At 40.4% G+C, this 15,105-nt stretch overlaps 2 protein-coding genes across 2 annotated transcripts; both read left to right on the top strand.

The window, feature by feature from the left end:
* Window positions 1-7,601: 7,601 nt before the first annotated feature.
* Window positions 7,602-8,891, top strand: LOC145823600 (uncharacterized). Its single transcript, XM_082923088.1, has 2 exons — window positions 7,602-8,532; window positions 8,662-8,891. The coding sequence occupies exons 1-2, from the start codon at window positions 7,602-7,604 to the stop codon at window positions 8,889-8,891; spliced, it is 1,161 nt and encodes a 386-aa protein (XP_082779214.1).
* Window positions 8,892-11,916: 3,025 nt separating this feature from the next.
* LOC114268699 (ribulose bisphosphate carboxylase small subunit, chloroplastic) lies at window positions 11,917-13,982 on the top strand. Its single transcript, XM_028209912.2, has 3 exons — window positions 11,917-12,591; window positions 12,812-12,943; window positions 13,556-13,982. The coding sequence occupies exons 1-3, from the start codon at window positions 12,445-12,447 to the stop codon at window positions 13,787-13,789; spliced, it is 513 nt and encodes a 170-aa protein (XP_028065713.2). The 5' UTR covers window positions 11,917-12,444; the 3' UTR covers window positions 13,790-13,982.
* Window positions 13,983-15,105: the final 1,123 nt, after the last annotated feature.

The raw sequence follows: 15,105 nt of genomic DNA, 5'->3' as shown, positions 1-15,105 counted from the left end.
TTGATGAGTGTGCCAAAAGAAATTTAAAATAGGATAAATTACACTTTTTCATCTCTATAGTTTTATTTAAGTTTCACTCTTATTATTTTGATTTAAATAATTTGGTTTCACACTAATTTTAATTTGGTCCTTTCATTTAAATTTCTATTAAATTTTTCTCTATGGACACCTTAAGAGATTGACAAATATTCTAAAATCATTAATTTTGACTTTCAAGTTAAACCGAAGAATCAAATTGAAACCTAACTTAAGGTGTAGGGACTAAATTGTTCAATTCGAAACAATAAAAATCAAAGTGAAATTCAGATCAAACTACAGCGTTAAAAGTATAATTTACCTTTTAAAACAATAACGCAATCGAGATTCAAAAAATTACTTGAAAGTTGTCCAAATATATATATATACATATAATGTATAGACAACATTCATTTGGATAAGATAGTTGATTCTATGTTTCATGTAACTGTCTTTTGAGACAATAAAAAAATTAAAAGTTCACGATTTGAATTGATCGAACAACTGCAACCCTTTTGTTATAACTCACTAACATGCACACAAAAAATGAGACAATTCATTCCAGTCCTCGCCAACAAATTACACCACAATTTACTTTTGTATAATTTTTTCGGATCACACTTTTGGACTCAATAGTTTTTTTTCCAATATAAAAAACAGGAGATGGTGTTGTTGATGAAACCAAAGCTGGAATGCCTAACAAAACCCTTCACTGCCTTGTACTCATTGTCTTCCCACTCAACTCCCAAACAAATCATACGTCATCCCCGAATCACTCACGCGGTCTCTTTTGTCTTTTTCTGTTTCCACCATCATCATAAACTGTACTACTATGAATCAATTATACTCTCATTTTCCAGTGCACTGATGTCACAGAGCCATACTCAGTGGCACCATTGCTGGTGGGTGTGCCAAAAGAAAATTTTAAAATAGGATAAATTACACTTTTTCATCTCTATAGTTTTATTTAAGTTTCCCTCATATTATTTTGATTTAAATAATTTGATTTCACATTAATTTTAATTTGGTCCCTTCATTTAAATTCCTATTAAATTTTTCTCTATGGACACCTTAAGAGATTAATAAATATTCTAAAATCATTAATTTTAACTTTCAACTTAAACCGAAGAATCAAATTGAAACTTAACTTAAGGTGTAGGGACTAAATTGTTTAATTCAAAACAATAAAAATCAAAGTGAAATTCAAATCAAACTACAACATTAAAAGTATAGTAGTGCAAGTATAACTAATTTGGTTGTTCTCTCTAACCGAGAGATTCTCTCTCTAGGTTACACCTAGGGTTTTTCTGGGATTATCCCAGGCATTCAGAGTGCCTTTCTCACCTCCATTCTTGGCCCTCACCCATCTGATTTACCCTCTTTTCTCTCTCAACCCAAGCTGACCCCTTCTCCATCCCTCAATCCTTTCCCTTCTTCTCCATTCATTCCCATCTCTATCTTTCCCAGGGCTTGGTTTCCCTTCCCAAGCTCAGTTACTCCGACCGCTACAATGACGACTAACTCGTCTAGAGGCAATGATTTAGTCACTCTGGAACTTGAAGAGGGCACTGACGAGTGCGAAGATTAACTCCTCACTCTGCCTTATTGGGAAAATTCTAACCTCCAAAGCTTTGAATAAGCAAGCGGTTTCTCGAATTCTGCGGGGGCCTTGGAAGACGCGAGCAGAGGTTTCCATTACGCCCTGGCCCGATAATGTCTATTTGTTCAATTTTGGGGATGAAGAGGACAGAGCTCTAATCTTAAGAACTGCCCCTTGGTCAGTTATGGGGAATCTTCTGGTTTTGCAACCTTTGCAAATTGGTAAGGCTATCTCGGAGGTGGATTTCACTTATTCTCCATTTTGGGTCCAAGTTCATGGTCTCCCTATGGAGAAAATGACGCACCGGAACGGGCATCTTATCGCTGAAACTATTGGAAAGTTGGTTGGGGTTAAAGCTCTTACTGATGGCTTGTTACTAGCAAGAAGCTTCTTGCGGATAGGGGTGGAAGTCAATACCTCTCTACCCCTCCCTAGAGGCTTTCTACTCAAAAGACCGAAGCTAGATGTGACAGGAAAGACTGATCTGTGGGTTGAGTTCAAGTATGAGCGTCTATTAGATTTTTTCACGATTGCGGAAGAATTGGCCATGATAATAAGTCCTGCAAGTTTGTAACGTGTGAGGTCGGAAAATTATCCATTTATGGCCCTGAGTTGAGAACAGGAGTGGCCAGTAATTTGGGCTTAGCGGTTGAATATTACCGTGATCAGATAGATGATTTGGAAGATCATCTTCGACCAATCCTCTCACAAAAGAGGTTTCCGACTCTGGCAAATGGGAGTGGCGTGCATGGGCCAGCTCAGAATGGTCAGGCTAGTACTGCAGAAAGAGTGGAACCACGATCTCCTCTGCCACCACCTTCTTAGCCAGCAGTAGCAGTGCCTTCCTTGAAGACACCTGTATTGCCTTGTTCTACACCAGGGGGTGGTACCAGTGAAGAGAGGACTAAGGTATTGACTTTGGGCCCATCTAATTTAAGGTGTGAGGAGCTCCCTACTCCTGCAGTCCAGCCCCTTAAACCCATCCTAACCATGGTCACAAAGGGGCCCAATAGCACCTCTAAGCCCATCTATAGACGCGCCCTCGGGTCTCGCTACAGTTCGGGACTCAATTTGTGTCATGGTCCTGTATCTAATCTCGCGGAGTGCAATGCAAGATCGATGAATCATCAAAGAGTCTAAATCCGGCAAATCGTTTTTTAAAACACATTTTTTGAAAGAAGTGCCAAACATGGACTGTTTTGCCAGATACAGAGTCGCCACCTAAATATTTTATTTTGGGGAATTTAGGAAACCCTGACTCGTTGCCTAAGGCCACGTGTCCGTCATCACCAAAGTTGCCTCGGCTCGAGAACTTGGGTACGATTGGGGAAGGTCACTTCCTGAGCACCCCCGCTCGCCCGATCAAAGATTGGCCTCTACTAACCATGATATCTAGTTTTGAAAACATTATGCGTTCTTATTCTGGTTATTAGCCTAGACTTACTATGTGATGCGCACAGTATATAAGTATAGACTGGATCGCCTGAATTGGAACAAAATATTTCATGTTTGTTTATTTGAAAGTGGTTTGATGGTGCTACCCGCAAGTAGGCTAAAATGTGGATTTGCCACCCTCAGGTGGGCTTAGAAAGCATGATGATTTGCCACTCTCAAGTGGGCTTAAAACTCACAATTGATGAATTGTTCCAATCCAAATAACCCAACCTTCACCCACAGGCATTCAGGCAGATATATCACATAAGCACATAGCCTCATAGTAAGCATGCTATCATGGTAGTCACTCATACGCGTACAAGAATGCTAAAGCATAACCACTTACCGAATACTCCAAGCCAAAACAGAAGCTAATTAGAAATCCATGCATGGTCCTAACTATACAGAAATGCCTAATGCAACACATGCAGAATGCAACTAAGATAGGCTCGGCTATTCTAAAGATGGCATGTGAAATGCTACAACTAACAAGTATTCAACTCGGAATTGAAATACAAATGTGGTTAGTATGATGCGTTGAGCTCGGTGCATGCAAAACAGATGAATGAATGCAAACATGCTATCATGCTGTATGTTAATTGAAACATGCCCTATTCTAACCATAATAAGCTGGTAAGTAAAAGGGAGAAAGACGTAGAGTTGGAAGGCATACATCAGACGCACGCACACTTATTACAGTTGTGCCCTCGCTCGGAGGGTCCGAATAAATAATATACAGTCCGAATAGATAGTACAGTCCGAATAAATACAAAATCTTAATTAATTAACAAATTAATCTAGGAAAGCAGGTAAGTTAGCACGCAAATCCATGGACCGCCTCAGCTCTGTTCCAAATGATGAATGATGCATGCTTGAGTTGCCTTGCGCAGAAATCCATTACGATGCCCCAGTTTGCCTCTGTTTGCAATTGTTCTCGGAATACTGCGCAACGCTCCAGAAGGCCGCTGATTTCTGATTTACTACAACAGAGAGCAACAAAGGGGCATGGCAAAGTATTTTCACATATGTATGCGTGACTACTCTTTAGGAAGTATAGTCCTCGATCCTCGTGTCACCAATCACGCATCTCGATGCATGATGGTCGAGGAGTCGAATTGCACAACTCAATGTGAAATGAATGCACATAAAAACACAACGAGACCTAAACTCCATCATGGGTAATCCGAAGTGTCGGCGAATGCGACTAACATACAACCTAGCATACGCAATGCTTATAAAATGGCATACACAATGCTCGATGTAACATGGCATACGCAACGCTCTAACATGCAACCTAGCATACGCAATGCTATGAATTGAAATGGCATACACAATGCACAATGGACTTACACCAACATGAGTGGACCTCAGCCACACTCACATCAGTGGCCATTAGATGAAAATGAGACAACCGAAATACGTGCACGCATGCACGAATACTGAGGACCGAACCTAAGGCATCAAATGCCACTCTACCAAAGCATGGCAAGGGATAAAAGTTGGCATGAAATAGCATAAATTACAGCTCTGAAATAGCATGAAATATGATCCCGAAACATGCAAATATGGCACACAATGCAAGTTAGGGGGCCCCGGGTACCGAAACTAGTGAAGTGTGTTACACTAGAGGTACCCAAAGCAATGCACCAAAGGCAAAACCAACCCCAAACAGACCCTAGGCAGGTCTGAAATAGTGGGGAAACGGCCTAAAATGATGGCTCGGAATGCAACGGAATGGAGTTCAGTCAATGGTCGGTAAATGAGGCATACAAGCCCGACTCTCAAACGCATTTAAAGAGATGAAAACATGGCAACATGGCATTTGTATGAGCTCTGAAATTTGATGAAAAAATGACTCCAAGGCATGAAAATACCTCAGCATAGGCATGTAATGGACCTCAAAACTCAAAGTTAAGCATGGGTATTGAACTACAAGCATGCAAAACAAACATCATTCGATCATGAGGTCTAAAAATAGAGCTAGGGTAGTCCAAAATAAGCACATTATCATTTTATGACATGGCCAAAAAGTGCTAACATCAAGGGTCCGCAAAGCATGCAAAGAAAGCTAGTGAACCATTAGTTGTTCTACGGCTATATGAAGCATATGAAGGCTCACCTAACCAACCAAAAACATAAGCATTTCATGCCAAAATATGTCCAAATACCCACTGAAACTCAGTCAATGCATGCGAAAATGAGGGGCTCCTTTGGAAGGCCATGCAAGGGGGTATTCTACACCTATATGATAGACAAACAAAAGGGCAAAACCACCTCTGGAAATGAGTTATGAAAGCCCTAAAACCCACCTAATAGGCCCTGAAAATAGTCTCGGAAATATGCAAAGAAAGGTCCCTTTGAGAGGCCTTGAATGGGATTGCTCTACACATGCATCATAGACATAAATTATGACAAAATGGGCTCTTGACAGGGCTTAGGAAGACCTTAAAACCCACAAAATGAGGCCTGAAACATGACTTCAATGCATTCAAAATAGAGTCCCTTTGGAAGGCCAACAATGCTAGTAAAGAGAATGAGGGGTGAGAGGGTCACCCCTCTATGATTTTGGAGCTCAAAGACACATCAAGGCCACTGAAAAGCCACTAGATTTCAGTGGCTAAGAGGCCAAAACAAGGCCAATGCAAATGCTCACATGCATGGCTCAAAGCATGGGGAAATGAAGCATACAAGGAAGAAAATGACTCCAAACAGAAAAGTGACCTCAATAAAACTTAAAGACGAGGTCAAAAAAAAACTTTCTTCAGTTTAGGTCGAGATCCAAAAATGCTCACAAATAAGGCTAATATATCGTGCAAAATAAGCCCTAAAAAATAGATAAAGCATACAAGGGGGTAGGTTAAGTGCTTCACAGCTGGCACAGCTGTGTTGCACTCAAAAAGAGCAAAAAGCAGAAAGCTGGCCGACCAGCTAAGGTGGTCGGCCGACCACTCCCCCTGGTCGGCCGACCAGGGGTCAAAAGGGTCAATGAGAAATGCTGGCCAGCCATACTAGAAAGGTGGCCTCCCAGATGAGTGCAACACAGCAGTATGGTGAAAAACCAGAAAATGTGACCCAAGAGAGAGAAAAACTAGTTTTTTAGCAAGGTTCAAAAGGGTCAAGAAGAATTAATGGTCGGCCTACCCATATTGGTGGCCTTCCAGATGAGCACAACACAATGGTGGTATGAAAAGCCAGAAATTGTGGCTCAAAAGTGAGAAAAACCAGCTTTCTGTTAGAAAAATCGAGTTTTGGAGAGAGAAAATGAGAAAACTGGTTTTTTAGGGAAAAAGGTGGCCTCCCACCATCCTACCATCTTCCTAACAATGAAAATAGGGTCTCTACCAAAAATGGACCGAAACGGATGCAAAACGAAGGTTCGGGAGCCAAAACGTGTGGTTCGGGGCCCTAAAAATAGGCTGTTAGGCAGCGAAAGTGGCGTATGACCTCGAAGGTGGTCTCCCGGGCCACAGTGTCCCTCAAAAGGAAGGAAGTAAGGTGTGTGCCAAAAACCGAAGTGATCGGAGGTAGTTAGGCGGTCCCGAATTGAGGCACACGACCGACGGCTCCGAAAAACTAGAAATCAGGCTCCAAACAAGAAAAATAGCCTACAACCACGAAACGTAGCCTACGGCCACTGAGAGATGGTCTACAAGACTTCTCCCTCCCTTCGAAAATAGAAAACGGAGAAAACGAGATCTGGTTCACAAACCGAGGTAAAGTACAAAAGAGTCCGGAAGTCCGGAGGTAAGGCTCGCAGCCGAGACTCTGAGACCTCAGAACGAGCACAATATGCAATATCACCAAGCACTCAACCGGTGACATCTGAGTCTTAAGGTCGGTCAAAAATGGGGTGTCTACGCCATCTCTTCTAGCAACAGTATGATACGAAGCCAAAGCCCAAGTCACCCTGCCTATTATGTTATAGAACCGTCTAAGAGTCCTACTTCTCAAATTAGCCCACAAGGCCTTACCCCTAGCTGCACCCATCCCACAATTCAAAATGATACACCAAGCCCTCCCTATAAGCCCATCTCTATTTCCTTTTGTCCAGATGCCCTAGAAAGCTTGTTATCCTTAGCCTTCACTGGGCTATCCTTAAAGAGGAAAGCTTCTGATGAGACCTACCTTCTTCCTAACCCTTCGAAAACCCTAAAACTGGATTATAAGCTCTTAAGTGACCCCACATCTTTAGTACCCGTCCCTGTGTTTGAAAATGGTAGCTTCCCCAAGAAGCAGGGGAGAAGAGAGAAGTCGTCTAAGATCAAGGCCAATTTAAAGACAAAGGTTTCGCCACAGGTGAATTTAGTGGATGTTGATGTGCATGAAGATGTTCCAGGGGCTATGGATGAATCTATCAGGTGTTCTCAAGCTCTTCAGTCCAACCCTATGGAGAGTCCTTTGGATAATGGAACACGGGTGGTGGTGGCTGACCCTCAACAGCCACAAGCCCTATGTCAATAATCAGCTGAACTGTGAGGGGATTGGGTGACCCTTGACAGTCCAGATCCTCCGAGGGTTGTACACAACCCATCGCCCAGGTATCGTCTTCTTAATGGAGACAAAGAACCGGAGATCGAGATTAGACAGAATTAGACGTAGTTTGCATTTTCCTAATAGTTGTTATGTAGAGCCCGAGGAATTGGCGGGGGGTCTAGCATTGTGGTGGACGACTGAGGTGGATGTTGATATCAGATTCAAGGCTTCTAATCTGATTTGGTGTGTGATCACAAGCCAAGGTTTGGAGTGGTTAGCAACTTTTATCTATGCACCTTCACGTCCTCAGCTTAGAGATGGTTTCTGGGATGTTTTGAGGTCGATTGCCAGTGAGAACAGTAGGTCGTGGCTTTGTATTAGTGATTTCAACGAAATTGGTTCTGTTTGGGAAAAGGAAGGCGGAGCTTGGCCCAGTCCTCAGCGTATTGAAAAGTTTCAAAATGTGCTATCACATTGCGAGTTTCTGGACTTGGAATTTGATGGGACTGTGTTTACCTGGTCGAATCATCAACATGGCTCGGACAAAGTCAAGGAAAGGCTTGATAAGGCGGTAGCCACAGTGGCGTGGAGAAAGGTGTTCCCGTATGCCCAACTGATCCATGAAACATTTTTAGGTTCTGACCATTGCCCAATAGTCCTCAACTTTTGTATTCCTCAAAAGAAAGTCCCTAGACTGTTCAAGTTCGAGTCGATGTGGACCACATCCCCAGAGTGTAAAGATGTTGTTTCAGCCAGTTGGCAGTGTCCTCAAGTAGGATCGCCTATGTTTCGTCTGAGCCAAAAGCTTTCTTATTGCCATTGGGGATTGAAAGAATGGAGTTTGAGAGAGTTTGGGAATAACAAGTTGAAAATTAATACTCTAAAAGGCCATTTAGCACATCTTCAAGCTCAACCGTCTTCGGTGGAGAATGATCAGGCCCAAAGGGGAGTTCAGACGGAATTAGAAGTCACTCTTCTTCGAGAAGAGATGTACTTGCATCAGAGGTCACGTATTCATTGGCTACAGTGTGGTGTTCAAAACTCTTCTTTCTTTCATGCCTCCCTTACCCAACGAAGGCAACGTAATTAGCTGGTTAAATTGTTAGATGGAAATGGTATTTGGTTAACCTCGGATGCAGATATTGATGCTCATTTGTTTGGAAATTTCTCTACCCACTTTAAGAGTGATCAGGCAAGGGATTTGGCTCCTTCTCTCTCAGTAGTGGAGCATCTCATCACTGAAGATATGAACCGGAGGCTAACCAAACCAATCACTGATTCGGAGATCAAAGCTGCTGCCTTCCAACTTGGATCTTTAAAGGCCCCGGGGCCTGATGGCTACTCGGGAGTTTTCTATCACAAATACTAGGATATGGTGGGTGTAGATGTATGTGAGGCCATCAAAAATTTTTTTACTACTGGTCATCTCCTCAAGGAATGGAATCACAACAATTTAGTGCTAATTCCAAAGGTCCAGAATCCTGAGACACTTTCTCAGTTTCGGCCCATCAGCTTGTGCAATTTCAAACTCAAAATTGTGTCTAAAATAGTTGCCAATAGACTCAAACTAGTGCTTCAAACTATCATTTCGCCTCAACAGTCGGCTTTCGTTCCTGGCAGATTGATTCAAGACAATATCATTGTGGCCCATGAAGTGTTTCATCACTTGAAGCTGAAGAAGAGAAGTGTTATGCATGAAATGGCAGTCAAAATTGATTTTAATAAAGCCTATGATCATGTTCAATGGGACTTTTTGCGAGCTTTATTGGGGAAGATGGGTTTTGCTACTGTTTGGATCCAATGGGTTATGGAGTTAGTGTCCACGGTCTCCTTCTCCGTGTTTGTTAACGGGAAAAATCGAGCGGCTGTAATTCCTTCACAGCGTTTGCGGCAAGGAGACCCTCTGTCTCCATACCTCTTTGGTCTCATTGCCGAGGGTCTGTCACTATCCCTATCCAATAGGCTTCATGAGAAGTTGCTTTCGGGAATTAAAATGCGAAGAGGATGCCCCATTATTACACATTTATTTTTTGCGGATGATGCCTTTCTTTTTGCTAAGGCAAATAGGCGGGACTGTCAGGCTCTTAAGGTAATTTTGGATGTGTACAACTTTGCCTCTGGTCAGTTGATTAATTTTGAGAAATCCGGTATCATATTTTCAGCAAATACTCCTGAAGGTGTGAAGTCCGAAATCACTGCTTTGCTGGGGATGTCTCCAAGTATCCGAGGGACAAGATACCTGGGCCTTCTAATGTTTTGGGGTAGATCGAAGTCAAAAGCCTTTGGGTGTTTGATTGAAAAAGCAGTCACCAAGATGATGGAATGGAAGCAGAATTTGTTATCGCAAGCAGGGCGAGAAGTCTTGATTAAATCGGTGATTCAAGCGATACCAGCCTATGCTATGGCCTGTTTTGCTTTTCTGAAGAAATTCTGTAAGAGCCTCAACTCCTATATCAACAACTTCTGGTGGGGGAGTGATCCACTGGATAGAGGTTTTCACTAGACTAGATGGACTAGTTTGGCTTTGACAAATCCTCAGGGTGGCATGGGGTTCAGAGACTTCCACTCCTTCAATCTTTCCCTTTTAGCAAAGCAAGCTTGGCGACTCATCAAGAACCCTCATTCTTTCTGTGCTAAGGTGTTAAAGGGCCTTTATTATCCTCACACAGATTTTCTCCCAGGTCTCAGGGGCAGAAGGCCTTTGTGGTCATGGGCTAGCATTCTTCAGGGCCGTGAGCTTTTATCAAAGGGTCTTCATTGGCTTGTTGCTAATGGCAAATCTATCCTTTTCTAGAAGGATAAATGGGTTCCTCAGTCCCATAAATTCCAAGTTCTCACTCCTTAGCCACAGGAGTGCCAAATCCAGAGGGTTAGCGAGGTTATTAACCCGAATCTCCCAGAATAGGACTCTGTTACATTGCGTGGGTTGGTTGGAAGTGAGGAAGCTAGATCTATTATGACCATTCCCATATCCTTAGTTAATCAAGATGACTCTCTTGTTTGGCATCACACCAAAACTAGAACCTCCGAAGTCCGAAGTGGGTATCAAATTATACAACGGGAATTTCAGTCACGGGTATCCTCTGGGGCTTCTACTTCAGTTCAGCCATCTGGAAGATTTTGGAAAATGATCTGGTCTCTTCCAGTGCCTTCCAAAGTCTGAAATTTCTAGTGAGGGTGTGTACTAACAGTCTAGCTACTAAAGAGAATCTTCATCGCCGTAATTGTGCTCCTTCCCCTTCTTGTCCTATTTGTGGTTCTTGTCTGGAGTCTATTGAACACCTTCTTTTTCAGTGTAACTAGACTAGGCCTGTGTGGTTTGGGTGTGATCTTGGCTTCTTATCGGGGTCCATTTCTTTCTCCTCTGCAAAACAGTGGACTCAGGCAATTCTTGAAAGTTGTTCTAATGTGCGGGATAGCAAAGAGCGATTGGGCAAGGCTGCCACAGTTGGGTGGTGCCTTTGGAAGGCTCGTAATGAGTGGGTCTTCAATCAATCTGAAGTAGACTCGGTGCAAGTCATCCAACAGGCTTCTCTTCTCTGGAGGGAGAGTAGCTCGGTGGCTGTTGTGGTAGATTCTTTTCCTGTAAATGTTCATTTAGCGGATCAGGTTAGCATCAAATGGACTCCTCCTCCTTACGGTTTGTTCAAAGTGAATTATGATGCTAGCTTTGCGTCCACAGGCTAAAAGACTTCCCTGGTAGTGGTTTTGCGGGATTGGAAAGGTCAAATTATTGATGGTGTTGTCTCCACAGTCCACACATCTTCAGTCGCTCAAGGCGAAGCCCGCGCTATTCGGTTAGCGTGTTTGTTTCTCCAGGCTCTTGGACTCTCAAATGTCCAAGTGGAAAGTGATTGCAAATCAGTTATTGAACTTTGTGTTTCTGAACTGGTTCCTCCTTGGGAGTGCCTAGCATTATTATATGATATTCGGTCCATGGGCCAAGCTTCTTCCTTGTCCTTCTCCTGGGTGCCAAGAGCAGCTAATACTATGGCCCATTGGCTTGCCTCCTCAAAGCTGCAAGAAGCTCTCCCTTTAGATTGGATTAGGAATCCTCCTCTGTCTTTAAGGAACTTGCTTTTGTCTGATTCTCTTGTTGTTTGAGAGTTTTCTCGAGTTCAAAAAAAAAAAAAAAAAAAAAAAAAAAACATTAAAAGTATAATATACCTTTTAAAACAATAATGCAATCGAGATTCAAAAAATTACTCGAAAGTTGTCCAAATATATATATACACAAAATGTATAGACAACATTCATTTGGATAGGATAGTTGATTCTATGTTCATGTAACTGCCTTTTGAGACAATAAAAAATTAAAAGTTCACGATTTGAATCGGTCGAACAATTGCAACCCTTTCGTTATAACTCACTAACATGCACACAAAAAATGAGACAATTCATTCCAGTCCTCGCCAACAAATTACACCACAATTTGCTCTTGTATAATTTTTTCGGATCACCCTTTTGGACTCAATAGTTTTTTTTTTTTCAATATAAAAAATAAAAAAATGTTTGGGAGCACTAATTAGTGGCAGTGGGTCCCGTCATTAATGATGTGATGTTTTGATCTTGAAGTTGTATTTTTTTTTTTTTTTAATGCATTAATACTATTAGTGGTGATATTTTTAGTGGGATGAATCATTGTTATAAAAAACAGGAGATGGTGTTGCTGATGAAACCAAAGCTGGAACGCCTAACAAAACCCTTCACTGCCTTGTGCTCGTTGTCTTCTCACTCAACTTCCAAACAAATCATACCGCATCCCAGAATCACTCAGGCGGTCTCTTTTGTCTTTTTCTGTTTCCACCATCATCATAAACTGTACTACTATTAATCAATTATACTCTCATTTTCCAGTGCTCTTCTCTCCTCTGTTCTCTCTCTCTCCAAGTTTTTGCCTTCAAAACCCACTTGAAGAGAGCATGTCTGCAGGAATCATCGCAGCTCCAGTTGGTGGATCAAGCTATGTTGGCTTGAAACCCAACTCATCAAAGCTTTTCCCGGTCAAAGATTCAGTTGCATGGACCAGAAAAACTGTCTCTAATGGCTCTAAAACCCACTGCATGAAGGTACTAATGTGATTCACTAATGATTTGGATAATATTGATTCATGGTTTTAAATTACAGTATCGGGAGATGCAGTCATATATGGCTGCATCGGGCAGTATACTAGTGAATAATCGTATCAGAAATCCAAAATCCCGTTATTGAAGCTTCACTTTGTGTTAATTCTCATCAAATTTAACTCTTGTGTTTGATTGTGGATATTCATGTGTCTTAAATTGACAGACATGGAATCCAATTGATAACAAGAAGTTTGAGACACTGTCGTATCTCCCGCCTCTCTCGGATGAATCGATCGCGAAGGAGATCGAGTACATGCTCAAAAAGGGATGGGTGCCATGCCTTGAATTCGACAAGGTAAGAACTACAATTAAAAGATAGATATGCATATGCCATTTTCATACTCCATACAAGAAGTGTTTTTCTCCTGACTTAGCTTGGAGCAAAGAATGTATTTGTTTGGTGCAACTTCTGGCCAAATTATGGATAATCAAAAGGCAGAAGTGAAAAAGAATTTCTCTCATGTTTCCCAATAATCAGCTTTTTCATCTTTTTAAGCAATTTCTGTCTTAAAAACTGAAAGTATAAGAGAAGTCATGGGCTCAAACATCGAGCCTTAAGGTGGATTATGGTTGGAAGATTTATTCTCCACTAGGCTACCCAGATATTCAGAGTTTAGAAGTTTGGTAATTGACTGGTATATGTGAGATGGGGACTAAATGTACATGGGAATAAATCTGTTTGAGTACAGGACAACCTAAAAGAAAGAAAAGCATAATCGACAACTAAGACCTTATTGGTATACTTTTGAGCATTTTATGGAATCTTCATATGCTTTGAAGTATTGGTGATTAATTATTTAATTGATACTTCTTTTCTCTTCTGTTCCCTTCTCTTCTCTTCTAATATTTTCTTTTTCTTTTTTTTTTCTTTTTTTTTTTTTTTTTTTTTGTTGTCGTTGTTGAAAAGGTTGGGCATGTGCATAGAGAGAACAGCAGAATGCCAGGATACTATGATGGGAGGTACTGGACACTGTGGAAGCTGCCAATGTTTGGTTGCAGTGATTCTTCACAAGTCCTCAATGAAATCCATGATTGCAAGAAGGCTTACCCAAATGCGTATATTCGTTGCTTGGCCTTCGACAGCAAGCACCAATGTCAATGTATGTCCTTTGTCATTCAAAAACCCACCCCCACCTCCTAAAGCGGTTGCTGCTTCAAGGTCATCACCCTTCTCTATCTATATATATATATATATATATATCTCTCTCTCTCTCTCTCTCTCTCTAATGTGTTGTGATCGTTTTAAAACTATTTGTTGTGTCTTTTCTTTTATTTGCTTTCTTTTCTTTTTGTTTTAATTGGATATTAATAAAGGTTGTTGTTTGGTTTTATTACATGAATTGACTTAAGTGGAATCTTCAAGTTTTAGTCAAAATAATTGTTTATAATCTATGTGCAATAATGACCCATTGTTTTGAGCTTCCTGTGGGCAAAGCCCACAGTTTTTCTTTATTTTGGCTTGTTTGGCGCCACTTTTGGAGATGTAATAAGAGCAATGTTAGGTATCATGAAAAAACTTTCATGAAAATGATCATGAAAGATTTATGACTCTTGAATTACACTTAAAATAAAACATCACACACTAATCAAGGTAAGCCAATGGTCATAAATTTTTCATGACCAGTTTCATGAAAATTTTTTCATGATCCCTATCTTTTCTCATGTAATAATGATATGCTGTTACTCTTAGCCTCCGTTTGGCAACACAGTTTGGGGCTAAAATTTAATCACTAAACGACAAACATGAATTCAGGGTGGTGACTTACATACATTGCAGGGTGAAAGTACCAAACTACCCCTCATGTTACTTGGCACCTCATATTACTTGGCCCCACCACTACATCACGCAAATTAAGGAGCAACTGTTACAAATAATGCCGCCCCCACCACTACGTCACGTAAATTAAGAAGCAATTGTTAGAAATAATGTCTTTAATATCTATTTTGATATTTGATTAAAATATGAATTATTTTTTATGATTTTAAAAATTATATATTATGTTTATGATTTCTAATTTTATAACAAAATGTCACTTTTATTATTAAATTAAGTCAATTAATAATTTATAATGATGTTAAAAATATATTTCTCACAGACAAAAGCTTCATCACTTCCAAAGAACACGTTTTCCAGAAAAGGAACTAATGGACATTGAAAAAAAAAATTAAAAACATTTTTTTGGTTTTTGTTAAAATATTTTATAAAAATAAATTCAAACTCTATTTATAAAAATATTTTTAAAAATTTTAATATTTTTATTATGTATTTAGTTATGATTTGAGTGTAGAGTTGTAAAAGTAGTGTGGAGTTTCAAGTTATGTATTTGGTTATGAATTGTAAAAATAATTTACTAATAAAATTTTATTTTATGTTTTTTGTTACAATTTGAGTGTAGAGTTGTTTTTAAATTTAAAATATTAACATTTTAAATTATTTAAATTTTTTGAATATTTAAA

The sequence above is a fragment of the Camellia sinensis genome, chromosome 4 (assembly GCF_055761805.1).
Source record: "Camellia sinensis isolate YWXY chromosome 4, ASM5576180v1, whole genome shotgun sequence".
NCBI lineage: Eukaryota > Viridiplantae > Streptophyta > Magnoliopsida > Ericales > Theaceae > Camellia > Camellia sinensis.
Note: the sequence above shows the minus strand (reverse complement) of the source record. Positions and strands in the feature narration are given on the sequence as shown.